Consider the following 26,540-nt stretch of genomic DNA (forward strand, 5'->3'; position numbering starts at 1 on the left):
GGGGAAGTGGAAGTCTGGAAACGGCGTGGTGACGGTGTCGACGGACGAAACGTCCCTCTCTCTGTGTGTTTGTGCGGCCGCCTCGGCGACGGCTCGCCGGCGGGCGTTGAGGCCCCCCCAGCGACCCAGCGGCTAGGCGGCCCCTCCGGCAGCGAGGTGAGCCCATCGGTTCCGTTTTCTGCCACCTCATTTCCTCCCCCTGAACCCTATGTTTTGATTTTAGGTGCAATGTAGTAAACCCTAGTTCTGTGAGATGGATTTGGGTTGGAATCTGGGTGCGTTGAGGAGTAGCAGAAAAACCACGTACCCGATATCATTGTCGTGGATCAAATCATTTGAAGAAAAAGAATATAGAAAGAGATGGCAAGAGGTGAGCTCCAGAGAGAGCACCCAGCACCCGTCCGTCTCTGCTCAGGAGAGGGGGAAAAAGCAGGGGCAAAGCTCCATTTCCATTGCAGTGCGAATTACGTGATGTTGTTTTCTAAACATCAGCTCAGGGCATTTTATCAAGAGGGTCATCAACTCTAAGCCATTTGATCATAGGTCAACCAACTTGACGGCAATACACCAATTGTTCCTATAGCCCAACATCACTAATCAACATAAGCTCAGATTACAAAAATGTGAGAACAGAGCACTCCGTGGCCGCAATTCGGGGTGTCTCATCTCCTCCCAGCCCTTTATTTTTTTATTCAGATTACAAACCGTGTCATGTACATCGGAGTTGCACAGTATACACATTTACTCTGGGTATCAAATACTGTGTTTACACATATATAAGTACATAACAAATAGTAGCGACATAAACCTATAAGCACAATTGACAGTTTGTCGGTATCAGGTCAGTAGCTTGCAGGAGAGACCTGTACACCTTTCGAAGATATCCGTTCCACCAGGCCCCAGCATGTAAGATGGCAGTGAATTTAAATTGCTTCCGCTCCCCATTGTCCACTCCTTACATGTCATACTTGCTGCAGGAGAGGAACATACTAGAGTAGCTTAGTCATAAGTGTTCACTTCAGAATTAAAACAGTGGTGCTTTGAATAGCATGCTAAATGTTAAAACTGAACAGTATTGCATCAGTGAATTATAGCTGTCGTTACTTTGAGGTTCTCCGTGCCACCGTTATTTCTGTCCTCTCTCTTGAAATTTAATTTTTCTGTATGTGTATTTAACTCAGGTGAAACGAGTTAAGTACCAGCTCACGATGGATTTAATGGCATTGTTCTACCAGCTGAAAATGGAGGCATGTAGCAGAGTGTGTACTTACGGGATCTGTACATGCTCAAAGTCCTCCTCACTCGACCTGAGGACAACCTCGCGTCCGGCCTTGTGGAGCAGGTAGCATAATACTTGATCCAACTCGGGCATCGCTATCACTTTCAGCTTCTTAAGTTCCTTCAGATGCTGCAATCCTTGTGGAAGTGTCTTCAGCTTGGTGCACTTGCAGAGAGTTAGTATCCTGAGCCTTGGCATGGCACCATCCTCCAATATCCACTCCTCGATATCCAGATCGTGGAGCACCAAATTGTGCAGGTCTGGAAACCCACCAGAAGGGCAGGTCATGGTCGCGCCAGTGTATGACTTGACCCCTATTTCCAACACATTCAGGAACGTCAGCCAGCTCCCAAGTAATGGCATGGGGTCTTCATCATTCAGCAGATTAGGACAACTAATTTTCAGCCGTCTGAGGTTGTGCGGGAGGAGGTGCAGATCAGGAAGATGCAGGTCGTTGGGCACCCCGAACTCGTCCTCGCACGCCCCGACAATTTCCAGCTGTTTGACGCTCCGGTAGTGCTTCCCAAAGCACCAGGAGGGGTTCTCTTCCATTCTGTCAATTGCTCCTTCCCATTGCTTTGGGGTGTTGGCTGCCAGGAATATGAAGAGAGACTTCAGGTTGCTCTGGATGGTAGTCTTCCACACGGACCATGACTCGACCTTGTAGATATGAACATGCTTCAGTGTCGAGATGCTCAAGAGATCAATAGGGAGCGCTTCCACTACGGCATCTCTTGCATCAAAAGTATGCAAGTTTGTGAGATTACTGACGGAAGCAGGAAGTACATATGTGCCACCTTTCAAGCCAAGGTACCTCAGATGTACCATCTGGCCGATCTCTGCAGGTAGCTGCCATCTCCCTCTCATGCCATCAAAGTAGAGTATCCGCAGGTAATTCAAGCCTCGGAAAGAGAAGACGTTCCTTTCTAGCCGAGCTGCATTGAAGATCAGCAAGGTGTGCAGATTTGGCATAGCAACACCGACCTTCACGCAAACAGAGTCATAGAGAACCACTCTGTAAGCTCTCATTTCATTGGAATATGAGGTCTCCACTTCATCTCTGGAACTGCAGTCTTTCAAGAACCCTTCTCTTCGAGCTCGCCCAATTCCCCAGTCGCGCAACACGTCATGTACCTTAACGGTCCTGATGCACCTGGAGCTCTTCTTTTCAATTAGGATCAAGCAGCGCTGGGCCAGTTCTTCCACATACCCGAGCGCAGTTTCTTCAAGGGAGCGTCCACGCACGTTCGGTATGAAACCCTCTGAAATCCACAACTTTGTAAGAAGGCCTACCGGGACTGCATAGTCTTCTGGGAATGATGTGATGTACAAAAAGCACACCTTCAGATTACTTGACAGATCATAGTAACTTAGGTCCAGTATGGCTCTGATGTCACCCTCGTTCTTCATTGCATCCCAGTTTATGCTGGCAACCATTCTTCTCCACTCGGTGATCCTGAGATTCTTTGAAAGGAAACCTCCCATGACTACAATTGCAAGAGGCAAGCCATTACCTTTTAATGCAAGGGCCTTGCCTAGTTCTCTGAAGCTATCCAGATCATCTCTGCCATGGAGGACATAGGAAGGGAATGCCTTTCTATTGAATAACTCTATACTTTCGTCGTTGTTAAGGAGCTTTACCTCCTGGATTATTTTTCTTGCATTGGGGTGATTGGAAACTGCTGAGTTGCGAGTTGTCAGAGCAATTCTGCTTCCATTTTTCACATCAGGAAAGGCAGCTTGGACCATATCCCAGTCTTCGATTCTCCAGACATCATCTAAGACTACCAGGTACCTTTTATCCTTGAGAAAACTGTGGATCTTCTTTATAATTTCCATCTCGCTCATTGTTCCTAGTTCTTCGAAGTCTTGACTCCCCATGGCCCCTTTAACGATATCCTTCAGTGCACCATAGACTGTAAATTGCTGTGAGATGCATATCCATGCGCAGGAGTTGAAATGCTTTTTGGCGACAAGATTATAGACCTTCCTGGCAATGGTTGATTTCCCTGCCCCCCCTGGACCAACAAGGGAGATGACAGTGAGGTCCTTGTTCTCCGAGTCAAGCAGTTCATCCTTGACCTGGTTGATTTCGCTGTCAAAGCCAATGACATCGACGTCGTCCCCAAAATCTGGGAGCGTCAGTCTTCTTGCGCGCATACTCTCGTTCTCATCCATACTGTGTCTCGTCTCATTCAGGCCAGTACTAGAAGAAATGCTGTATTTCGCGAACTCTCTGAAGATTGCCCCAACTCTCGCTGTCACCTGATCGATTCTTTTCCCAATGCTGTACAGACGCTTGCAGTGGACGGGGTAACAGGCGCCCTTGGATATGGCGCCGAGGAGGGACGGCGGTCTGCTGGTCTCCCTGGCCAAGATGTTGGCCGTGTCGATGATGATCTCGACGCTGTAGGCGACGTCCCTGACCTCCGACACCAGTTGGCTGAGCATCTCGTTCTCGCCCCTCTCCATCCTCGCGTCGGCGTCCCTGAGGAAGCACTGCATGCGCTTGAGCTCGGACTTGAGGGCCTCCACCTTGGCAGGAACCTGGCCCAGAGAAGCGACTTCTTGGATCACCGTGGCGCCTGCCCTCTGCAGCACGGCGGCAACCGCGTGCTCGGCCATGCCTCAAAACGATTTCTGCTGCGTCTGAAAGCACAGGATCACGCAGACTCGCAGATGATCGGAGGCAATATTTCTACACTGAAGTTGATATGATGATATGATCCTCGCTCCGAGTAAAAGGACGAGAGGAACCTAGCTAATTTGCTGCTGCGTTTACCCTACTCACTGCAGACAGAAGCAGAAGCCAAGATGCAAGCAAATAGGAGCAATTAGACATTTATGTGGTGCGAACAGAAGAGGATTGAAGAGCATGAGGGAGGGGATTGGAGTGTACCTGATGGATCTGTTGGCTATCCGCCGAGGCCGAGCAGAGGACGACGACACTGGACCATCCAGAACAGAATGAAGAGCATGAGGGAGGGGATTGGATTCTGCTGGATCTGGGTTGTTGTGCGTGGCGTGGTTTGTTGGATCATCTCATCCAAAGTCCAGACATTATTCTCAAGTCAGCTCATGCTGCTGCCTGCGTCAGTGAGGGAGATGATATATGTTTCAATACTGTGGAGGGCGTGGACGTTGACCTGTCGGTTTGTGTCTCCGGCTGGGGCTGGACGACCTCATGGCTAGCTTTGTCCTCACCCTTGTCAGTTTGTGCAGCTCGTTTTTTGTTCCAAGACAGACACTCGGCGACCATACGCATGGCTCTTGAGCGAGTCGTTTTTCGTCCACCCAAGGCCAAGCTCGGTCGGTTGGTTCCCGACCCGCGGGATCAGCGCTGCATTTCTACCCATGGCTTCAGCTTTGTCGTCGACGCCCTTGGGCCCTTGCGGCCTTGCCGGAGGGAGGATGAGGCCAAGGCCAAGGCCAAGAATAAAATACGAGCTCGATCCGGCGGGTCACGCACTGTGTTGTCAAGGTTTTTGAGCAGTAAAATCTAGCTTTACCCCTAAAAAACAGACAACACTCTGAATTCTCAAAAAAGAAAAAGAAAAACAGACAACACTCTGAAACCCAAGCAGGAGAGCTTCCTTAAATAAACGAAGGGGCACCCAAGCAGCTTCGCGATGCGGCGGCCCGGCGGGGCGACGGCTCGGTAAATCCGTGCTGTAGGGCCTGGTGGCTGGAGGCTAGGCATGTACTGTAGATAATCAGCTCAGGATCCACTGGCACGCCCGTCACCTTCCTCTGGCCCCGCAGTTCCCAGCGAGGGCGAGGCAACCCGGCGAAGCGGCGGCCCGGACCCCCGGAATCTGATGAATAATTAGGCATTTTTCCATTTAGTTTAATCCAGAAAAATAATGGATAAAACATGAATAACAATATATGGATGAAACTAGAAACTAGCAGCAATTCGTTGAGACTAGTTATGCAATCAAAATCATATGCATGTCAATTGCTATTAGCAATAAACCAAATGCTAGCCCTAACAATGAGGATAAGATGGCATACGGCGCAGTAGCAGAAGGTGCAGATGTCCCGATCGTCATGTCGCTGAAGAGGCCGTTGACGTCGGGGAAGAAGTCGTCGTTGGGGAACTCGTCGTCGGTGATGTCGCCGTTCGCAGCCATGATGAACAAGACTCCAGCAGTCGCGTAAGAACGTTCCCCAAAAACCTGATCGCCCCTCTCCCGTACCGGATCACAAGAGGCGGGGTTTCGAAGGCCTGCTGTCTCACTCTCTGGTGCACGCCAGGAAGCGAGATGGAAAAGAGGTAGACGGTGCAATGCTCTGGAACAATGCGAAGAGTTGTGTCTCGTTGGAAAGAGGAGTGACCTCTTATAGGAGCAACGAGATGAAACTGAAATGGACGCACTAATTCTCATTAAGGAGAGGAGAAACAGACACACTGAAAATCCTATTAAGTGGTCAGTTTCGTCTTCCATTAGTAGGCAAATCGTTTCAAGTTCTTGCATGACAAAATATGCTAGTACGCACGGTATGAAGAAACCAATGTACTAATGAAGAAATGAAACCAAAACCAAAATATTGATGCCATCAATGAGGAGATGAATGTCATCATTCACCACCATTCGGTTTCATTTTCCACTAGCGCAAATATTTTAACTTCTTTCTTGTCATGCATGAACGTGCCACATGGGCCTATGGGATTTTCCTAGAAATTATTGGATATAACAGATGGTTTAAATCCCAATAATTCTAACAACCCCCCACCAGATCCCAGAGGCACATCAAGTTTGCCTATGGTTCCAAAACATTGTTTATATACCGGTGTTTCGGTGGAGACTGTTAAGTTGAACTTCCACATAGAACTCCACGCTACACTCGTTCACAACTTGAACAGTGGACTACGCCTTGAACTGCAATGTTTGTGCAAGCAAGTTTCACGTAAAAGCCTTGACCGATACTAGACCGCTGAAAACTTTCCCGCGGGTAGGAGCATATGCGTCATACTCCGGGGCCTCTTCATGAGTTTATTAGAGAACACCCAACTCTCACAGACCGCGACGTTTAACAGTCTAACTCATATATGTGTGTTCTTTCTAGATGTTCTGTAGGACAACATCTTTGCCTACCCAAGCCATTCAAAACACATTAAGATAAATATCAGCCTACCATACAGATTAGGAGAGAATGGCATCATAACGGAGTGGATTTTTGTCAAATAAATATTCTCCTCTCAGTTATCCAATAGTTTGTCTCGCCAATTCTAATTCACGGGATCTCCGATCACAAAGAATGGGTTACCACCATGAACAACTTATGTAGTGGGTCTCAATCCCATCTCCTTCGATGCATTGTCTATCACATTTCATGATAAACCCTTTGTGAAGGGATCTGCCAGTTTCTTCGATGTGTTTATATAGTCCAACGCTATAACTCCGGAGTTTCTCATGAACCTGACAGATTTCAGTCTCCTTCTCACGTGTCTTGATGACTTCTTATTATCCTTAGAACTGTTTACCTTGACGATCACTGTTTGATTATCACAGTTCATTAGAATAGCTGGTATTGGTTTTTCAACCACCGGCAAGTCCATCAAAAGTTCTCGAAGCCATTCTGCTTCAACTGTTGCCGTGTCTAATGCTGTGAGTTCTGCTTCCATTGTTGACCTTGTTAAGATGGTATGCTTGCAAGACTTCCAGGAAACAGCAGCACCACCAAGTGTAAACACATAACCACTTGTCGCTTTAAGTTCATCAACATTAGATATCCAATTTGCATCACTATAACCTTCAAGTACTCTTGGATACCCGGTATAGTGAAGCCCATAACTCGCAGTACCTTTCAGATAGCGCATTATTCTCTCAAGTGCATGCCAATGAACATCTCCCGGGTTTGAAACAAACCGGCTTAGTTTACTCACAGAAAACGAGATGTCAGGCCTCGTAGCACTAGCTAAATACATAAGCGAGCCAATGATTTGAGAATATCTCAATTTATCCTTTGTTTCTCCCTCGTTCTTCCGAATTAAAACACTCGGATCATAAGGTGTCGGAGAAGGTTTGCAATCTGAATATCCAAAGCGATCCAGAATCTTCTCCACATAGTGAGACTGCAAGAGAGTGATCCCACCATCACAACCTCTTAAAAGCTTGATGTTCAAGATAACATCAGCTACTCCAAGGTCTTTCATCTCAAAGTTTTGATTCAGAAAATCTTTCACTTCCTGAATGACCTTGAGATTTGTTTCAAATATAAGTATGTCATCAACATACAAACATAATATAACTCCTTCGCCCCCACCATGGCGATAGTACACACACTTGTCGGCTTCGTTTGCAACAAAGCCCGTAGATGTCAAAGTTCTTTCGAACTTCTCGTGCCACTGCTTAGGTGCTTGTCTCAAACCATACAAAGATTTCAACAATTTACACACTTTTTCTTCCTGACCATCTACTACAAAACCATCGGGTTGTTCCATATAAATTTCCTCCTCCAACTCTCCATTTAGGAAAGCTGTCTTAACGTCCATTTGATGAACGAGAAGATTGTGTGAGGCGGCCAATGAGAGTAGTACTCGAATGGTGGTCAATCTGGCCACAGGCGCATAAGTATCAAAGAAATCTTCACCTTCTTTTTGGGTATAGCCCTTGGCAACTAGTCGTGCCTTGTACTTTTCAATTGTACCATCTGGCCTAAGCTTTTTCTTAAACACCCACTTACACCCTACAGGTTTACACCCATAAGGACGATCAGTGATCTCCCATGTCCCATTAGCCATGATAGAATCCATCTCACTACGCACAGCTTCTTTCCAGTAATCAGCATCATAAGATGCATAAGCTTCTGAAATAGAAGTGGGAGTATCATTCACGAGGTACACAATGAAATCTTCACCAAATGACTTTGTGGTCCTTTGTCTCTTGCTCCTTCTAGGAGCTTCATTGTCATCCTCCTCAGGAATATCTGTGTGTTTCTTCTCGAAATGTTCCAATGGAACAGTAGGTCCAGGAGTTGTCTGTGACCTCTGACTAGATGAGCTAGGCATATCCTTCATAGGAAAAATATCCTCAAAGAAAGTCGCATCATTCGACTCCATGATGGTACCAACATTCATGTCAAGTACCTCAGATTTCACCACTAGAAATCTATAGCCAATGCTACGGAAAGCATAACCCAGGAAAACGCAATCAACTGTTTTTGGCCCAAGCTTACGCTTCTTGGTAATTGGTACATTGACTTTCGCCAAACAACCCCAAGTTCGTAAGTATGAAAGTTTAAGCCTTTTCCTTTCTCATTCTTCAAACGGGGTAATCTCTTTATTCTTCGTAGGAACTCTATTTAGGACATGACTTGCAGTCATCAAAGCCTCCCCCCACCATTCCCTGGAAAGTCCCGCTGTATCTAACATGGCGTCAACCAAATCAGTTAGAGTTCGGTTCTTTTGTTTGGCAACCCCGTTTGACTGGGAGAGTAGGGAGGCGTCCTCTCATGTATTATACCATGTTCCTCACAAAATAAATTGAACTCATTGGAAAAATACTCTCCACCGCGATCCGACCTAAGCCTTTTGATCTTTCGATCGAGTTGATTCTCTGCTTCGGCTTTGTAGATTTTAAAGTAGTGCAAAGCCTCATCTTTTGTTTTCAACAAATATATCATGCAATATCTAGTAGAGTCATCGATTAGAGTCATGAAATATCTTTTTCCACCTTTTGTCAACACATCATTCATCTCACAAAGATCTGAATGTATGAGTTCAAGTGGTGCCAAATTCCTCGCCTCAACAGTCGCATGAGACTTGCGAGGTTGCTTTGCTTGCACACAAATTTGGCACTTAGAACCTTTGACAATTGTAAATTTTGGGATTAAACTCAAATTTGCTAGCCGCGTCATGACACCAAAGTTAATATGACAAAGTCGTGAATGCCAAACATTTGATTCGGTTTCACTGCAAACATGATTAATAACTTTAGTGCAAAAGTCTGACAAAGATAAGCGGAACAAGCCTCCGCTCTCATAGCCCTTCCCAACAAATTGTCCACACTTAGATACTACAACCTTATTGGACTCAAATACCAATTTATAACCATCTCGACACAAACAAGAACCGCTGACAAGATTTTTATTTATGGCAGGGACATGCTGCACGTTCTTCAGTCGCACGATCTTTCCCGAAGTAAACTTCAGATCGACCGTACCAACACCATGAACAGAAGCATGTGTCCCGTTTGTTGGGGAACGTAGTAATTTCAAAAAATTCCTACGCACACGCAAGATCATGGTGATGAATAGCAACGAGAGGGGAGAGTGTTGTCCACGTACCCTCGTAGACCGAAAGCGGAAGCGTTAGCACAACGCGGTTGATGTAGTCGTACGTCTTCACGATCCGACCGATCCAAGTACCGAACGTACGGCACCTCCGAGTTCAGCACACGTTCAGCTCGATGACGTCCCTCGAACTCCGATCCAGCCGAGTTTTGAGGGAGAGTTCGTCAGCACGATGGCGTGGTGACGATGATGATGTTCTACCGACGCAGGGCTTCGCCTAAGCATCAATACGATATTATCGAGGTGGATTATGGTGGAGGGGGCACCGCACACGGCTAAGAGATCAAGAGATCAATTGTTGTGTCTCTGGGGTGCCCCCCTGCCCCCGTATATAAAAGAGCAAGGGGGGAGGCGGCCGGCCAAGGAGGAGGGCGCGCCAAGGGGGGACTCCTCCTTTCCTTGTTGGAGTAGGAGAGAAGGAAAGAGGGGGAGAGGGAGAAGGAAAAGGGGGTTGCACCCCTTGTCCAATTCGGACCAGGGGGGGTGCGCGCCTCCTTCCTTTTGGCCTCTCTCCTCTATTCCCGTATGGCCCAATAAGGCCCAATACTTCTCCCCGGCGAATTCCCGTAACTCTCCGGTACTTCGATAAATACCCGAATCACTCGGAACCTTTCCGAAGTCCGAATATAGTCGTCCAATATATCGATCTTTACGTCTCGGCCATTTCGAGACTCCTCGTCATGTCCCCGATCTCATCCGGGACTCCGAACTACCTTCGGTACATCAAAACACATAAACTCATAATATAACCGTCATCGAACTTTAAGCGTGCGGACCCTACGGGTTCGAGAACTATGTAGACATGACCGAGACACGTGTCCGGTCAATAACCAATAGCGGAACCTGGATGCTCATATTGGCTCCTACATATTCTACGAAGATCTTTATCGATCAGACCACATAACAACATACGTTGTTCCCTTTGTCATCGGTATGTTACTTGCCCGAGATTCGATCGTCGGTATCTCAATACCTAGTTCAATCTCGTTACCGACAAGTCTCTTTACTCGTTCTGTAATACATCATCTCACAACAAACTCATTAGTTGCAATGCTTGCAAGGCTTAAGTGATGTGCATTACCGAGAGGGCCCAGAGATACCTCTCCGACAATCGGAGTGACAAATCCTAATCTCAAAATACGCCAACCCAACAAGTACCTTCGGAGACACCTGTAGAGCACCTTTATAATCACCCAGTTACGTTGTGACGTTTGGTAGCACACAAAGTGTTCCTCCGGTAAACGGGAGTTGCATAATCTCATAGTCATAGGAACATGTATAAGTCATGAAGAAAGAAGTAGCAACATACTAAACGATCGAGTGCTAAGCTAACAGAATGGGTCAAGTCAATCACATCATTCTCCTAATGATGTGATCCCGTTAATCAAATGACAACTCATGTCTATGGCTAGGAAACATAACCATCTTTGATCAACGAGCTAATCAAGTAGAGGCATACTAGTGACACTCTGTTTGTCTATGTATTCACACAAGTATTATGTTTCCGGTTAATACAATTCTAGCATGAATAATAAACATTTATCATGATATAAGGAAATAAATAATAACTTTATTATTATTGCCTCTAGGGCATATTTCCTTCACCGTTTCCCATCAACACGGGTGTAGTTCTTGCGACCTGATAAGAAGAAAACATGTTTATGTCAGAACACACATGTACATTGGCACCGGTGTCAATCCACCAATCTGGAGAATGACATACTGAAAGGATGGTAGGAAATTTACCATACCCGACATCTTTCATGTCAACATCGCCAATAACAACATTAGTAGTCTTGCTATTGTTCTCATTCTGACGCATGTCCCAGCGGTCCTTGCAGGATGAAGCCCAATGTTCTTCACTGCCACATACATGGCACTTTCCTTTCTTCTTACAAGTATCCTTCTTCTTCTTGAAGTTGACAGGTTGTGGGGCTTTGTACTTGCCATCAAATTTTCCTTTGCCCGCATAGTTTTTGTTCTTGGGTTTGTGGGTATGGAAATTTCTCTTTTGTACCAAATTGGCACTGGAATTCCCCTCATGGAAACGAGCACGTGTGTCTTTTACCCTCGCCTTCTCTTCTACATCAAGAGTGCCAATTAGATTGACAACAGTAAACTCTTGCCTCTTATGCTTCAGAGAGGTAGCAAAATTCCTCCATGAAGGAGGAAGCTTGGCAATGATGCCTCCGGCAATGAATTTGTCCGGTAACACACAATTGAGATGCTCAAGTTCTTTAGTGAGCGACTGAATCTCATGAGCCTGCTCAACAACGGAGCGGTCATCAGTCATCTTGTAATCATGGTACTGTTCCATGATATACAACTCACTTCCTGCGTCCGCGACTCCAAACTTGGCTTCGAGCGCATCCCACATATCTTTACCGACCATGATGGTCATGAATGGGTCGACAATCTTGTCGCCAAGAACACTCAAGACAGCACCTCTGAAGAGGGTGTCTGTAGCCTGGAAAGCTTGCTCCTGCTCAGTAGTCAGCTCTCCCTCTGGCTTGCCTTTAGAGGCGTGAAAACAGTTCATGGTGGTAAGCCAAAGAACTGCCCTCGCACGCCACCTCTTATAGTTCACGCCCTCAAATGGTGCGGGCTTGAGAGTTGCAGCAAAAGCAATAGGAGAAAATTGCCTACACAAATCAGGTTTTTGGATTGATGAATAATTAGGCATTTTCCCATTTAGTTTAATCCAGAAAAATAATGGATAAAACATGAATAGCAATATATTGATGAAACTAGAAACTAGCAACAATTCGTTGAGACTAGTCATGCAATCAAAATCATAAGCAAAATGCATCATATCCATGTCAATTGCTATTAGCAATAAACCAAATGCTAGCCCTAACAATGAGGATAAGATGGCATACGGCGCAGTAGCAGAAGGTGCAGATGTCCCGATCGTCATGTCGCTGAAGAGGCCGTTGACGTCGGGGAAGAAGTCGTCGTTGGGCAACTCGTCGTCAGTGATGTCGCCGTCCGCAGCCACGATGAACAAGACTCCAGCAGTCACGTAAGGACGCTCCCCAAAAACCTGATCGCCCCTCTCCCGTACCGGATCACAAGAGGCGGGGTTTCGGAGGCCTGCTGTCTCACTCTCCGGTGCACGCCAGGAAGCGAGATGGAAAAGAGGTAGACGGTGCAATGCTCTGGAACAATGCGAAGAGTTGTGTCTCGTTGGAAAGAGGAGCGACCTCTTATAGGAGCAACGAGATGAAACTGAAATGGACGCACTAATTCTCATTAAGGAGAGGAGAAACAGACGCACTAAAAATCCTATTAAGTGGTCAGTTTCGTCTCCCATTAGTAGGCAAATCGTTTCAAGTTCTTGCATGACAAAATATGCTAGTACGCACGGTATGAAGAAACCAATGTACTAATGAAGAAATGAAACCAAAACCAAAATATTGATGCCATCAATGAGGAGATGAATGTCATCATTCACCACCATTCGGTTTCATTTTCCACTAGCGCAAATATTTTAACTTCTTTCTTGTCATGCATGAACGTGCCACATGGGCCTATGGGATTTTCCTAGAAATTATTGGATATAACAGATGGTTCAAATCCCAATAATTCTAACAGAATCGTGCAGCTCGCAACGCGCGCTGTACGGAGGTACATCTTGCAGAAACACTTGCCACAGACGGTTTTGCTTTTCGAGATGCGCGGCTTATAAAATCTGTTCAATGTGGATGGGTTTTCTCGTCCAAGCTACTATACACTGTCCTTGTTCTAAGAAGATTTTGTGATAGCAGTGGCCCGTATTTACGATACTACTGTACATTTAATCAGTTCATGTTGCTTAGTGTAGCAGTATACTACACTTACTTGTATACCTAAGGATTTCGAATGACCCAGCTGCCGTAGTGGTATCCTGCCCTCGGGAAGCAAAGTAACTGTGAAAATTGAAGTTTCAGTACAGAATTCGTTTTCCTGAAAGAAGAAGAAGGAAAAAAATTACGGAGCACCAACAATATGAGATGAGTTACAAGTACAGAAAGCTTCCGCCAACAATCGTACATTGTTACATACTTGTAAGTCTCCACGAAATGGAATCACTCTTCACACTGGAATATTCTTGTAAACTTAATTATGACTCAGCACATTGTGGAAGCTTGTTCCATGGACATTTTGCTAAACCAGATAGCAGCCTCTAATCTCGAAGAAGTAGAGATAGACCGATATGGAAACTGGACAGTCCTAGCCAAAAAACCTTGATAAGACTAGCTGATCATACTACACCCCTACACCAAAGAATGCGGTGAAGGCAATCGCGAAGGCGGCCTTGTAGTCAGTTTGTTTGGTTGCCATAATGGTTTGGTGGGTGGACGTGTTGAAGCTGGACCACATTTGTGAGTGAGCATAGAGCCACAGAGCTTCGGATTCCCATCGAAGCTAGAATTTTGGAATGTGTTAAACTGACCTCTGGATGGAATAGGACCTTCTAGGTCATTGTTAGAACTGTTGAATGCTGAAAGGAAGTGCGGGCTGTTCAGTGCAGCTGGGATTGCACCAGTGAGATTGTTGTTCAAGAAGTCTAGTACCTGCAGGTTTGTGAGATTGCATACTGATATTGGGATGTGTCCTGTTAGGTCGTTGAAGCTCAAATTGAGTGAGCAAAGGAATTTCAGCCGGGCGATCTCCCGGAGGATCTGACAAGCTATTTTATTGCTGCTTAGATCCAGCACTCCGGCGAAAGCAATGGGTATGCGGTACTGAAGTGATAGACCCTTATAAACTGGTAGTTTGAAGACCCTCGGGTCTAAACTGGCTTTAGTCTTCTCTGACTGCAACATTTGCATATCCGCCAGGTCTGTTCGAATTTCCCCAGTGTGGCTGTTGTTTGATATGTCTAGATAGAAGAGGTGCTTTAGGTTTTTGATCCAGGCTGGTGTTGATCCAGCAAGTTGATTTCCAGATAATATAAACATATCTAATTTTGCTAGCTTCGACATCCAAAGAGGTATTTTACCTAGCAATGAGCAATCATAAGGAAAGAACCTGAAGATTCTCAAAACCATCAATAAAGTCATCCTCTGGCATTAACTCGCCCCTGAAGCTGCTTCCCATGAGCAGTGTGTTAAGCTTGGTGTACCTCTGAAGAATGTGAAGCGCATTTGTGATGTTTGTGAAAGAGTTCATAGCAAGTGAAAGGAAGGTGAGGTGCTTCAGACACCTAATCTTGGTGAGAGCTGCCCATGTAAGTTGTTGCCAGATAGCTGCAATGCAGTCAGATTGCTGCAGGTATACAAACTTTCTGGAACTCTGCCGTTGAAGTTGTTGTACAAAACATCTAGTGTACTTAGCCTAGGCAGGGTGGAGAAGTTGACCTTGCTAAGTTCTCTGCTAAGGTTGTTGCTCTTGAAGTTAATAGTTATCACATTTGTGTAGTAACTCAGGGCTGATGGCAGCTCCCTTGATATGTTGTAGTCCAAATGCAACTCTTCTAGTCTCTCGAGCTCACCAATGGAATCCGGAATCTGCCGCTGAAACCCTTCCAAGGTCTAGTGTCACCAGATTGCTGAGTTTCATTATCTGAGCACCATCAAGCTCTCCATCTAGAATATTGTTAGGAAGTGAGAGGTACTCCAGCAAGGAAGCATTGAAGAGTTCATTTGGGAGATTCCCGCTGAGGTTATTCTGTCCAGCTTTGAGCACTCTGAGCATGGCGCAGTTACCAAGTTCGAGGGGAATGCTGCCTGTAAATATGTTGTAACAGAGATCAAGCACAGCGAGGGATGGTGAGCTGCCGCACAAATGACTTGGTATCTGCCCAGTGAAGCTGTTATTGCTAGTGTTGAGTGTGACCAGATTGTTCGTCGCCTCCCATGTGGTGGATGATGGAAACTGTCCTGTTAACAAGTTGCTCGAGATGTTCAGTACCTGTAGAGGCCAAGCAGGGGTTGAAGATGGCAACTCTTGCATGTCCCCGTTTAGGTTGTTGAAGCTGACATCAAGGACGATGATGCTACCGGCCGGCACCAGTTCTAGTGGCAGGCCATCTCACAGTGAGTTCTGGGACAGGTTGAGGTGCAGAAGGCCAGAAGGTTGCCGAGGGACGGCGTTATGCGCCCCTCAAAGCCCTTCAAAGCCAATGAAACATCTGTGACTGCCCCATCCAGGCCACAGGTGACCCCTTCCCATTCACAGCAGTCTCTGCCGTTCTGCTTCCAGGACGCAGGCGAGGCCACCATCACACGACAGACTACTGAGGAACTGCAGGAGGGATTGCTTCTCCTTCTCTGTGCAAGAACTGGTGGGAGGGACCAAGGAGATCAGCAGCACAAGGGCAAAGAATGTTAATTTTCTGCTTCACATCGTGTATGGAAAATAGAGTGGCTGCATGGTTTTTGTGCTGAAACTAGCGTGGAAATCAGATGCTTAAGCCGTGCTGTAGTTGGGTAAGGCATCAATGGTCTAATAATAAAAGAGCATGAGGGGAAACAAAGAAAATTGGGGTCAACAAAATCGGACACCAGCAGCTTCTAGTTCACACTGATGTTTCAGTGTTTCGCTGTTGGCTGCCTTCTATACTCTAATGCCAAGTCAATCGCCCATTTTTCCTGACAACTGACCGCACAAAACATATCTTTTCTGGTCATCCTTGACCCAATCCTTATTGAGTTTTAACAGCATATCATAATTATGCTTGACCAGACATCACTTCTATTACTACCCTCATGAAACCAATCTAACAATACTGAAAAAAAATTACCACTTCTTGATGCATCCTTTGCTTAACAAGAAAAGACGTGAATCCAAGAAAAGGAAGCTGTTTTTCGGAAAAAGGTTGAGAAAGACGTCAACAACAATTGCTGAAGGTTTGCGAAGATTTGATCAGCAAGATAGTACAGGGAAGCATTATTGCGAAAGGCGCTTTCGGTTAAGAGCAATCATTGGCTTATTTATCAATATGTGAACGACGCCAAGTGGGTGATATGTGTCTCTTCCGTCCTCTTTGACCTGAGGCGTTTAGTTGCCCACTGGCACACTATTATTGCCTGATGTTTACATTTGCTGTTTTTTTTTTTTCATTCTCCTGGCTCCACTTGCGCACTATTATTGTGGATTTGTGGTTTCCATCTGAACTCGGAAGAAGTTCAAAGTAAACTCTGGACAGCGTGTGGGAGTGGCGGATTTTCTTTAGATAATGGCAGTTGAGTGTTTGAATCATTAGTTGCTTGGTTCTGAAGTTCTGGTCCTCGTGTGGACATGGTCTTTAGGGTGGAACCAGCAGGCAATACAGTGCATGAACTGTTAATTAGTAGTTGAATGATTTGTGTTAAGTTAAAAATAAAGTACCACATTTTCATTTCATGCAATTTTTTTTTGTTTTAAGATGGTGTTGTGCTGATTATCAGTCTTAGGTGTAGCTCTACCCATTATTGTTGGGTTTTCTTCTTTATCCCGTGTTCTTGTGTTCAGGTTCAGGTTCAGGCATGGATTGGACAAAAACAAATTCCTGGTTTGGCCGTTCTGGTTCAGGTTCAGGCACGGATTGGATGAAAACAAATTCCTGGTCTGGTACCCTTTTTCTGCGAGATAATAAATTCCTGGTTTGGTACCCCTTTACCATGAGATAGTGAAACTGTCAGGTATGCATGTTCTTTTGAATCTAATCTATGCTGATAAATGGACGAGCAATGTATGAATACCGTGTTCTGCACTGAACAATTAGGACGAGTAACATACTACTACCCCCAAGTCCACGTGTCGTCGATGAACATTTTTCTGTCCCCTGACTTGTCTTTCCGAGGGATTTGTGAGCCTCTTCACCAACATGTTGAGTTTCAGATACATTTCTAATGCTTCAGTACTAACAGTCTCGCATTATTACACCTCCACCAAATGGAATCACCCTCACCCTAGAATATTTTTCTATACATAATGATGACTCACACCTAGATTCTCTGGAATGTTGCTGAATAGTAGCCTAATCTCAACTCTGAGCTAAATAAACCGATATTAAAACTGAACTGGTACTAGCCGAAATACCTTGATAAGACTATCTGGTCATACAACACCCCTACACCAAAGAACGCGCCGAAGGCAATCGCGAAGGTGGCCTTGGAGTCAGTCTGTTTGGTTGATACAATGTTGGCTGGACGTGCTTTAGCTGAACCACATTTGTGAACGAGCATAGCGCCACTGAGCTTGTTGTTCCCGTCGAAGCTAAAAGTCTGAAATGTGTTAAACTGACCTCCAGATGGAATAGAACCTTCAAGGTCGTTGTAAGAAATGTTGAATGCTGAGAGGAATTGCAGGCTGTTCAATGCAGCTGGGATTGCACCAGTGAGATTGTTACTCGAGAAGTCTAGTACCTGCAGGTTTGTGAGATTGCATACTGATATTGGGATCTGTCCTGTTAGGTCGTTGAAGCTCAAATTTAGTGAAAGAAGATATTTCAGCTGGCCGATCCCAAGAGGGATCTCGCCAGTTGTTGCTTAGATCCAACACTTTAGGGTATGCAGTGGGTAAACGGTACTGATGTGATGGACCTTCATAAACAGGTAGTCTGAAGACAATTCGGTCAAAATGGGCTTCAGTTGTTTCTGACTTCAGCATATGCATATCCATCAGTGCTGTTGGAATTTCCCCGGTGAGGCTATTGTTTCTTATGTCTAGATGGAAGAGGAAGTTTAGACTGCTGATCCAGTCAGGTATTGGTCCAGTAAGTTGATTGCCATATAAAAATAGCATTTCCAAGTTTGTTATCTTTGATAGCCAACGAGGTATTTTTCCCAACAATGAGCACCGATCTATCGCAAGAGCCTGAAGATTTGGAAAACCATCAAGTATATCATCCTCTGACATGTGCTCTCCCATGAAATTCCGCCCGATAAGCAGGGTGATAAGGTTCCTGCAGCTCTTAAGGATCCGAAGTGCATCTGTGATGTTTCTAAAAGAATTATGAGCAAGTTATAGGAAGGTGAGGTACTTCAGATCGCCAATTCGTGGTGAAAGCTGCCCATCTAAATGGTTGCTAGACAGCCGCAGTGCAGTCAGGTTGCTGCAAGAGTATATACTTTCTGGAATTGTGCCAGAGAAGCTGTTGTACAGAAGGTCTAATATCTTTAGATTGGGCAGGCTGGAGAAATTGACCTTATTGAGCTGTCCACTGAAGTTGTTTGTCTTGAGGTCGATTATTCTGAGATTCGTGCAGTTGCTTAGAGCATATGGCAGCTCCCCTGACATGTTGTTGTTGTCCATATGGAACTCCTCCAATTTCTTGAGCTGGCCTATGGAATCAGGAATCTTGCCACTGAAAATGTTCCCTCCAAGATCAAGCGTTACTAGATTTCTGAGGTTGGGCAGGTGTGCATCATTAATAGCTCCATTTAAATATTTTTTAGGAAAAGACAGGTATTCCAACAAAGTAGCATTGAAGAGTTCATCTGGGACTTCTCCGCTGATGTTGTTGTACCCGGCCCTGAGCTCTCTCAGCTTGGGGCAATCACCAAGTTGTTTGGGGATGTTGCCACTGAATTTGTTTAAACACAGATTTAGCACGGCTAGGGATGGTGAACTGCTACAGAAATGAGTTGGTATGTGCCCTGTAAAGCTGTTATTACTTGCGTTGAGTGCTATCAGATTCTCCATTGCTTTCCATGTGGTGGATGGAAACTGTCCTGCAAATAGGTTGCTTGAGATGTTCAGTACCTGCAGAGGCCGGGCAGGGGTTGAAGATGACAACTCGTGGAGTGTCCCATTGAGCTGGTTAAAGCTTACATCAAGGAAGATGATGCTGCTGGACGGCACCAATTCCAGCGGCAGACCACCGGACAGCGAGTTGTGAGAGAGGTCAAGGTACTGCAGCCCGGTGAGGATCCCAAGGGACTGTGAGATTTTCCCCTGGAGGCCCTTCGAAGGCAGCAAGATTTCGGTGACCGTCATATCTTTCCTGCAGGTGATCCCTTCCCACTTGCAGCAATCCGTGTTGTTCCGCCATGAGGCTGCAAGGCCACCGTCCTGTGAGAGCTCGGCAAGGAACTGGAGAAGGGAGTTCTTCTCATGCTGTGTGCAGGAACTTGCGGGAGAGGCCAAAGAGATCAGCAGCACAAGAGCGAGGCCGAGGGAAGGTATGTGCATTTTGTTGTTGCGTGTCTTGTTTGAAAATTGGAGGGGCTGCATGGTTTCTGTTGAAACTACTCCCTCCGTGTCTACATATTTTAGAGTGTAGATTCACTCATTTTACTCCGTATGTAGTCACTTGTTAAAATGCCTAGAAAGACAAGTATTTAGGAACGGAGGGAGTAGCATGGAAGCCAGATCCTCAACTTATGCACTGCCTAGATAAGGCATCAATGGTCTTATGGAAAAATAGCATGAGACGAACAAAGAAGCTGCTCTTGCTCCCATTAATTTTTTTGCCCCTTGCAGTCGTAGCCGTTATGAAGAAGTTTGGGTCAAGGATTCCGTTGCTGTTGTTTTCGATTATACTTTCTTGGTGTCTCCACTGGTGCATTATTACGGACCTTGGACTGGGATTTGTGGTTAGCATGGATCCGATCTGGGTAGGACTTGGTAGTGCGTGAGGACTGAGGACTGATGAATAGTAGTGGCAGGCTGACTGGTCACTTGTGTGGACGGTGGACATGGTCTGTCGAACAGAATCCGGTTATGATTCGGGGATCGAAGGTTTGGAGAGCGATTTTTCTACACCCAGGTAGTACATAGCACCACGGTGAACAGTAAAATAAAAAAATGGCAAAAAAATTCTGAAACTTAAGGATCATGTTTAGTTCAATAGTATCGTATCCAGTTTTGATGATCTTTAGTTCTTTACTATATGTGTAGCTGCACTTACTCCTTTGTAGTCTCTCTGTACGAGTATTTGTCATTGATCATCAGTGCAGACGTGTCCGCATTTAACCCGAAGCATATCAGCATCATTATACTTTCATAAAACCACATGTTTAACCAGTATTTTCACTTTGCAACAGATAATCTGAACGCAGTTTGGTCCAGCTCTACCGTCTTGCTCGATCCCAGGACGTCAGGTCACCAGCTGGTCCATGGCAACGTGGACGGCGAGCTCTGCCAAGTGATCGAGAACGTGACATGGGTATGTATGGTCCAACTATGTGATGAATGAACTATGTCGATCATTTTGCTCAATTTGGTGATGAAATTACGATTAGTTTCATGGCATTGCTCCTGATCCCTTTCTGCACGCTTGTGCCTCGCCAAGGAGCAGGCCTAGGCTGCCCGTCGTCTGGTCAGGATCATCTCCTCATTGTCCGACGGGGGCACGACGCGCGACGACTGTCCTCCGGCCGTCGATGCCTACATGGAGGAATACTACCGGCGCTCCGGAGACCCCAAGGAAAAGGACCGGCGAGGAAATGGTTAAGTCCAGCGCCCCTCCATTTATTAGGCTATCTATCTATAGTTTATCTATCGATTGTATCTAGGTGGTGAACTTGCACATTTTGTGACCCGTTGTAAAACTTTATCCCAGATCTTTGTATTGCTACATAGTGTTTATCACATTGTATGGGCAACATGGATTTGGGAGGCCGGATCTCATTTCTCCGCATCCACGGAGGTCTTCCATTTGCATCAAATTTGATATCTATATGTCCTCTCCGGCCAGTAGGCTTGCTCGTTGGCGACGTCCTTCGGGTGGCGGCGGTGCCACTCCGCCATGCCTTGCTCGTCCTCCTCGGCGATGAGGAGGCGGCACTGCCGCCGAGTGTGCTCCGCACGGTCCTGGTCCGTAATAATACGAGGCGGAGGGGCGACGTCCTGCGCCTGCTGGCGCGTGTAGACGTCCTGAAAGTTCATCTGCGCGCGCGGCCTGTCTAGGCGCCACGCCGCCGCGTCGTACGCGCGGGCGGCCTCGTGCGCAGTCTCGAAGGTGCCGAGGCCGAGCCGGACGTCGCCGGACCGGATCTCGGCGTAGTACCAGCCGTTGGGGCGTTGGCGGACGCCGCGGTAGCCCGACGCTCCTTGGTGGCGCGTCGGTGGCGGGGCGCTAGAGCGGCGAGGAAGCAAAGGGAGCTACGAGGAAGCGGTGGAGAGCGCGCGTGGCAGTGTGGATAGCCGCATGGCGAGCGCCGCAATTTATAGGCGCGCCGGAAGCGGTGCGTCAAATCTAGCGTGTGAGCTGCCGCCTTTTCCCGCGCGTGCGCAATCGTTTCTCGCGCGCGCTAGTTTCCCGCCATCGCTGGAGCGCGCGAAAATGTCCTGCGCGCGCTAAAGAGCCAGTTTACCGCGCGCGCGCATCTTTTGGCGCAGCTGTTGGAGATGCTTTTAGATCTTCCTAATGCGCGGAAGGAAAGAAGGGTACATACTGAAATGTAAACACTATCTAATACAATAGGTAGTCGCTCCGGCGCTTTCTGTTTACTTGGACACAATGCAAAGAATGTCGTGCTATTTGGAATTGTCTCAATAAAAGTAAATATCCAGTATAGTTATTCCTATAACCCATAAAAATGTCATAATTTAGAAGGTTCTTTAAAATTGAAGCTTCCAATAGGCATGTTGACTCACGGCTGGACATTATAGATGAATACTTACGCAACATGGTATAACACAATAAGCAGTAGGCATAGACAGCTTTATATTTGCTTTTCACAGATTTCACAAAGAGAACAAATGATTCAAGATTAGCAAAACATAGTAACAATGTCCAGTTCCATGTTTGTGCATTATAAGTGAAGGTTAAATATCCCACTGATTTGTATATGCTTTTCAAAGATTCAATATAGAGGGAGCAAAATAATATTCACTCCCGGCCAACTAAACATGATAACAAAGTACAGTGTCACATATATGCATTATAAGTGAAGATTAAAGAACAGGGTTACAGAACTAAGACTGAGCAACGAGCGGTGGAGGAACGGGAACGCTTGTAAAATCTAGGAAAAGAGATTCACAATCGAAGTGTTACATATGAGTAAGTCCAAGGAAATGACTTGTACATGCCATCACCTCTCTGGATGGCCATGCAAACTCAAATTTTCCATGTGTGGAGCATCCTCGACACTGCAAGACAGGATTGATCATTTCATATTCACGCATGGAAACCTATTTCCAAAACTTGGATCAACAAATTAAGAAGCTGGAGATAAACAGAACAATAGTTACAATATTTAACCATAATACATAACGATTTTCTTTTTGGCTGACTAAGCACACTCAAATAACTGAACTGGAGAAGTATGTTGCATGATCACAAATAACTAAGCTAATATTCAAGATGACACATATGGATGTAGTAAAAATATGGGAATTTGGCACCTTTTGTCGCTGACATAAGGTACAACAATGGTTAAGACTTAAGATAAACGAATGCAAAGGATCGATATAAACTATCTCTACTTATAGATGTGTGTATACAAACTGCTACAGAGACAGCTAAACTGAGGGGTGGCTTAGGAAGAGGATTTATTTAAGGGGTGGCCAGTAATTTAGACAGCAGATTAATTAAACCAGTTTGGCAAACATTTTGGACACACAACAATTCAAATACAAATACTTGGTAATTACCTCTTAAGAGGTCCTTATTTTCAACAGGATAGTTTTTTTTACCTGTATGTTTAGAAAACCACTAAATTTCATTTAAAATACGATATCATTTTTATTACCCTAGAAAACGTTCATATTTCCTTCTACATGTGTCAAGAGCACATGGTAAAACCGAAATTGTCGGGTGGTAGGTGCGACATATGCCAACGGGTGGCTTATCATTGTGGGAGCCAGTAAGACATCGCCGGTGCCTGGAAACGGGATAAGGCGAAGACATGCACGCCGGCGGATCTTACCTAGGTTCGGGGCTCTCCGTGGAGATAACACCCCTAGTCCTGCTCTGCGGGGTCTCCGCATGATCACTAGATCAATACAAGTAGCTACAAGTGCTCCTTGAGCTGTTTGGCTAGGGGAAGAAGAAGGGCAAGGCTAGCTCTCCTTTTCTCTCTATGTGGTGTGTGAAACTATGTGAGATCAACCCTTTGCATGGGTGTCCCGGGGGGTTTATATAGGCCTACCCCCCAGGGGTACAATGGTAATCCGGCTGGGTGCGGGTCCCAGCCGTCAGTGTCTGTACTCGCCGGCTTCTCCGCCGGCCATTGGGGCCCGCCGACTGGTGGGTCCCGCCGGCTGCCAACCTCTTGGCCGACAGGCCAGCCCCACCGCTTGGGGGCCTTGTCGGCGGTTGGTTACTGTTGCCTCGCCTCTGATGACGAGGGCTTTGTCGAGGTAAGCGTGGCTACAGTGCCGCCGCCTTGCGGGCTCTCACTGTAGCCTCACCTCGTCTTGTCTCCTTAATGATGCACATGTTACGAGGGAGGGAGGTAGCCGGCTATTGGGAGCCGGCTACGCCCTTGGCCGACTAGGGGAGGCCGGGCCGCCTTCGAGCGTCTCTCTGGCTAAAGGGGCCCGCCGCCCGCGGGCCGTACTGGCGCCTGTCGTGGGTGACATCGAGGTCAACATGGCTACAGTGCCGCACCGGACGGGGGATGGCTAACCCGTACGACGCCCTGTGGCCATGCCTGTTCCGGGATTCGGGGGTAGTGGGATGTACTGCGGCCACGCCCCGTCTTATCACCGTTATGTGGGTGCAGTCTTGGCCGGCTTCTGGGAGTCGGCTCTCTTCATGGCCGTCTTCTAGGAGTCGGTCCTCTTGGGGCCGGCTTCCTGGAGTCGGCCATCTCGTAGTTTTCTTCGGAAAGGTTTTTGAGGCCGGGTCGCCTTCTGGTAGTCGGCCCTGGGGATAGCCGGCCGGAGGAAGGCGGCCCCATGCTCTGGATGCTTGAAGGCTCGAATGGCCTGATAATTCCTTGAAGAGCCAGGGGGAGTCGGTTAGGCTACCCGTGGCCATTTACTCCGACAGTAGTCCCCGAAGCTGGTTGGGCTTCGAGGCTGAGAGGAGGTCGAGAAGCTCGGTCAGCTTCTTATCTTGACGAGCCAGCAGCTGGGAGCCGGCTTCGGTTGGGCGCGCCGTCTTGGCGAAATTTCTAAAGTCGGAAGGCGGGAGTCAGTTGGTGCGCGCGCCGGGCTGCGGGCCGGCCGCTCGCCGCCCGTGAACCACGTGGCATCCTCCGGCTGAAAAATGCCTGCCAACCCACGCGCGCGACAGGACGTCGCCGCAAGCCGGGGGCCCACCACTCCTAGGCCTAGGCCCAGGCGCGGATTCTCTGTGGCCCAAAGCTGTCCGCACGCCTTCCGGTGGCGGTTTTCGCACGCCGTTAGGGCGCAATAATCGCGGGACGTGGGGGAGTGGGCGCAGTTAATCCCACGTTCCCCCCACGCCTCGCCTCCTCGGCTTCGCCGCACGAGGCTATAAGTAGGGGGAGGAGGGGAAGCGGCAGACGCTCGCACGCTCCTCTTCTCTCCGCCATCTTCTTCCTCCTCCTTTCCATTGCAGCAGCGCCTCGCCGCCGCGCCGTCCCACCAATCTTCACTCCACCCCGCAGCTTTGCCGCCGCTGGGCCGTGCTTTCTCCGCCGCCGCACCCTTCCTCGCCAGCTTCTCGCCATCATGCAGTACGGCGGGGACTGGGACGGCTCCAACGTCCATATGGACCACGTCGACTTCCTCCGCAAGACGCGGCGGTTGCCCGGCAAGGACCAGGTGCGGGTCCGTCTTGCACCGGAGAAGGAGATCACGCCGGCGCTGGAGGAAGGCGAGCGGGTAATCTTTCGCTCGCACTTCCTGCGCGGCCTCGGCCTGCCGGCGAGCGCTTTCTTCCGCTCCTTCCTCGAGTTTTATCAGCTCCAGCCGCACCACCTCACTCCAAACACGGTGGTGCTGCTGTCCGCCTTCGTCACCCTGTGCGAAGGCTTTCTCGGCGTTCTCCCCACCCTCGAGCTCTGGTGGGAATTCTTCCAAACCAAGCTCGGCACCCGCATGCAGGGCGTGCCGGCTCAGAGCGGCGCCTTCATCGCGATGCGGAGGCCGGCAGCCGACAACCCCTTCCCCGTCATCACGTTGATCCAGTCGGTGAAGCGCTGGCAAAAGTCGTACTTCTACGTGAAGAACGTCGCCCCGCAAGGCGACTACATCAACTTGCCGGCTTACGTAGCCGGCCCGCCGGCTGGGAGGTGGCCCCAGTGGTCCTATCGGGCCGTGACGCTGTCGCCGGCTGGAGCCGCGGCCGTCGCCCGACTCCGGGTAATGATCCAGTCGGAGGGCCTAACTGGGTCCGACCTGCTGGCCGCCTTCGTCGCGCGCCGGGTGCTTCCGCTTCAAAGCCGCCCTCATCTGATCTGTCAGATGAGCGGCCAACTCGATCCAAGTCGGATGTGCACCAAGGATATGCCGCACGACGACGTGGCTCATATGGTGAATTATCTTGCGAACTGCAAGCTCTCCGCAGAGTGGCGGTTTGGCAAGGAGCCGTACTCCGGTGCTCATCCCCTGCCTACGGTATGCTTTCTTTATCCTTTCTTCTCTTAGTTTTGTCGCCAAGTTTTTCTTGGCCGACTCTGACTAGTCGGCATGTCTTGGCAGAGCCCTCTCCTTCGACCTCGGCCGGGTCGGGGCCGGATCGCCGATTTCTCCCCGACCGGGCGGAGCATGACTTGGAGGACCACGACTTGGGGGCGGCCGCCATGGACGACAACACCGAGGCGGGAGGCGGCGAAGCAGGCGGCTCCGGGCTTGGAGCCAGCTTCGACGACTGGCCGGATGACGATGAGGCGGAAGTCGTCCCGCGCCGCCAGCCGGCGTCCGGCCATGGCGCCGGTTCCTCCGCCGCGCCGCCTGCTCGGGGCGGCGGGCAGAAGCGCCGGGCCGTGTCGGGCTTGTTCGGCAGTCGGCCGAAGAAGCCCAAGGGCGGGGCGGCGGCGACCAGGCGGGATGAGGCGGCCGCGAAGGCGGCCCGCTTCCGCAAGGTGGTGAAGCAGCCGCAGACGGTGTCGGCGTAAGTGTATATTCTTTTGCATACTCTTTCTTCTTTTCTTGTCGATTTCTGAATCCTTGCCTTGTCTCAAAAAATCAGGGC

General features: G+C 47.9%; 3 protein-coding genes, 1 long non-coding RNA gene and 1 pseudogene across 6 annotated transcripts; 1 reads left to right on the forward strand and 4 right to left on the reverse strand.

The window, feature by feature from the left end:
* The first annotated feature begins 20 nt into the window (after positions 1-20).
* Positions 21-21,079, forward strand: LOC141023446 (uncharacterized). 2 transcript variants are annotated; one of them, XR_012184955.1, is made up of 3 exons: positions 21-156; positions 20,533-20,654; positions 20,787-21,079. It is a non-coding gene; the product is annotated as an uncharacterized lncRNA (long non-coding RNA). The 2 variants fall into 2 exon arrangements; XR_012184954.1 differs by lacking the exon at positions 21-156 and adding an exon at positions 19,530-19,668.
* Positions 646-4,831, reverse strand: LOC109750995 (putative disease resistance protein At1g50180). 2 transcript variants are annotated; one of them, XM_020309910.4, is made up of 3 exons: positions 4,179-4,831; positions 1,272-4,069; positions 646-971 (listed from the first exon to the last, which is right to left on the reverse strand). In XM_020309910.4, the coding sequence occupies exons 2-3, from the start codon at positions 3,902-3,904 to the stop codon at positions 956-958; spliced, it is 2,649 nt and encodes an 882-aa protein (XP_020165499.1). In that variant the 5' UTR covers positions 3,905-4,069; positions 4,179-4,831; the 3' UTR covers positions 646-955. The 2 variants fall into 2 exon arrangements, with proteins under 2 accessions (XP_020165499.1, XP_040246461.1); XM_040390527.3 differs by having other exon boundaries at positions 1,272-4,831.
* On the reverse strand, positions 6,346-12,494 carry LOC141022228 (uncharacterized). The gene is made up of 4 exons (XM_073498550.1): positions 11,324-12,494; positions 11,183-11,216; positions 7,877-8,406; positions 6,346-6,374 (listed from the first exon to the last, which is right to left on the reverse strand). The coding sequence occupies exons 1-4, from the start codon at positions 12,492-12,494 to the stop codon at positions 6,346-6,348; spliced, it is 1,764 nt and encodes a 587-aa protein (XP_073354651.1).
* LOC109750997 (receptor-like protein 2) lies at positions 13,328-19,720 on the reverse strand (annotated as a pseudogene).
* A 72-nt stretch (positions 21,080-21,151) lies between the features above and the next one.
* On the reverse strand, positions 21,152-22,544 carry LOC120964827 (ethylene-responsive transcription factor ERF110-like). Its single transcript, XM_040389801.1, has 2 exons — positions 22,488-22,544; positions 21,152-21,592 (listed from the first exon to the last, which is right to left on the reverse strand). The coding sequence occupies exons 1-2, from the start codon at positions 22,542-22,544 to the stop codon at positions 21,152-21,154; spliced, it is 498 nt and encodes a 165-aa protein (XP_040245735.1).
* Positions 22,545-26,540: the final 3,996 nt, after the last annotated feature.

The sequence above is a fragment of the Aegilops tauschii genome, chromosome 5 (assembly GCF_002575655.3).
Source record: "Aegilops tauschii subsp. strangulata cultivar AL8/78 chromosome 5, Aet v6.0, whole genome shotgun sequence".
Classification (NCBI taxonomy): domain Eukaryota; kingdom Viridiplantae; phylum Streptophyta; class Magnoliopsida; order Poales; family Poaceae; genus Aegilops; species Aegilops tauschii.

What these genes read in the sequence shown, in the direction of transcription:
- LOC109750995 (XM_020309910.4), bottom strand. Translation starts at nt 3,904, where the DNA reads ATGGCCGAGCACGCGGTTGCCGCCGTGCTGCAGAGGGCAGGCGCCACG.
- LOC141022228 (XM_073498550.1), bottom strand. Translation starts at nt 12,494, where the DNA reads ATGACGATCGGGACATCTGCACCTTCTGCTACTGCGCCGTATGCCATC. An exon ending in CATGAAAGATGTCGGGTATG is followed by an intron (nt 11,217 to 11,323) that starts GTAAATTTCCTA and finishes TCTTCTTATCAG; the next exon opens with GTCGCAAGAACTACACCCGT. An exon ending in ACCCGTGTTGATGGGAAACG is followed by an intron (nt 8,407 to 11,182) that starts GTGAAGGAAATA and finishes TGCTTTCCGTAG; the next exon opens with CATTGGCTATAGATTTCTAG.
- LOC120964827 (XM_040389801.1), bottom strand. Translation starts at nt 22,544, where the DNA reads ATGGCCATCCAGAGAGGTGATGGCATGTACAAGTCATTTCCTTGGACT. An exon ending in TTCCTTGGACTTACTCATAT is followed by an intron (nt 21,593 to 22,487) that starts GTAACACTTCGA and finishes GCTTCCTCGTAG; the next exon opens with CTCCCTTTGCTTCCTCGCCG.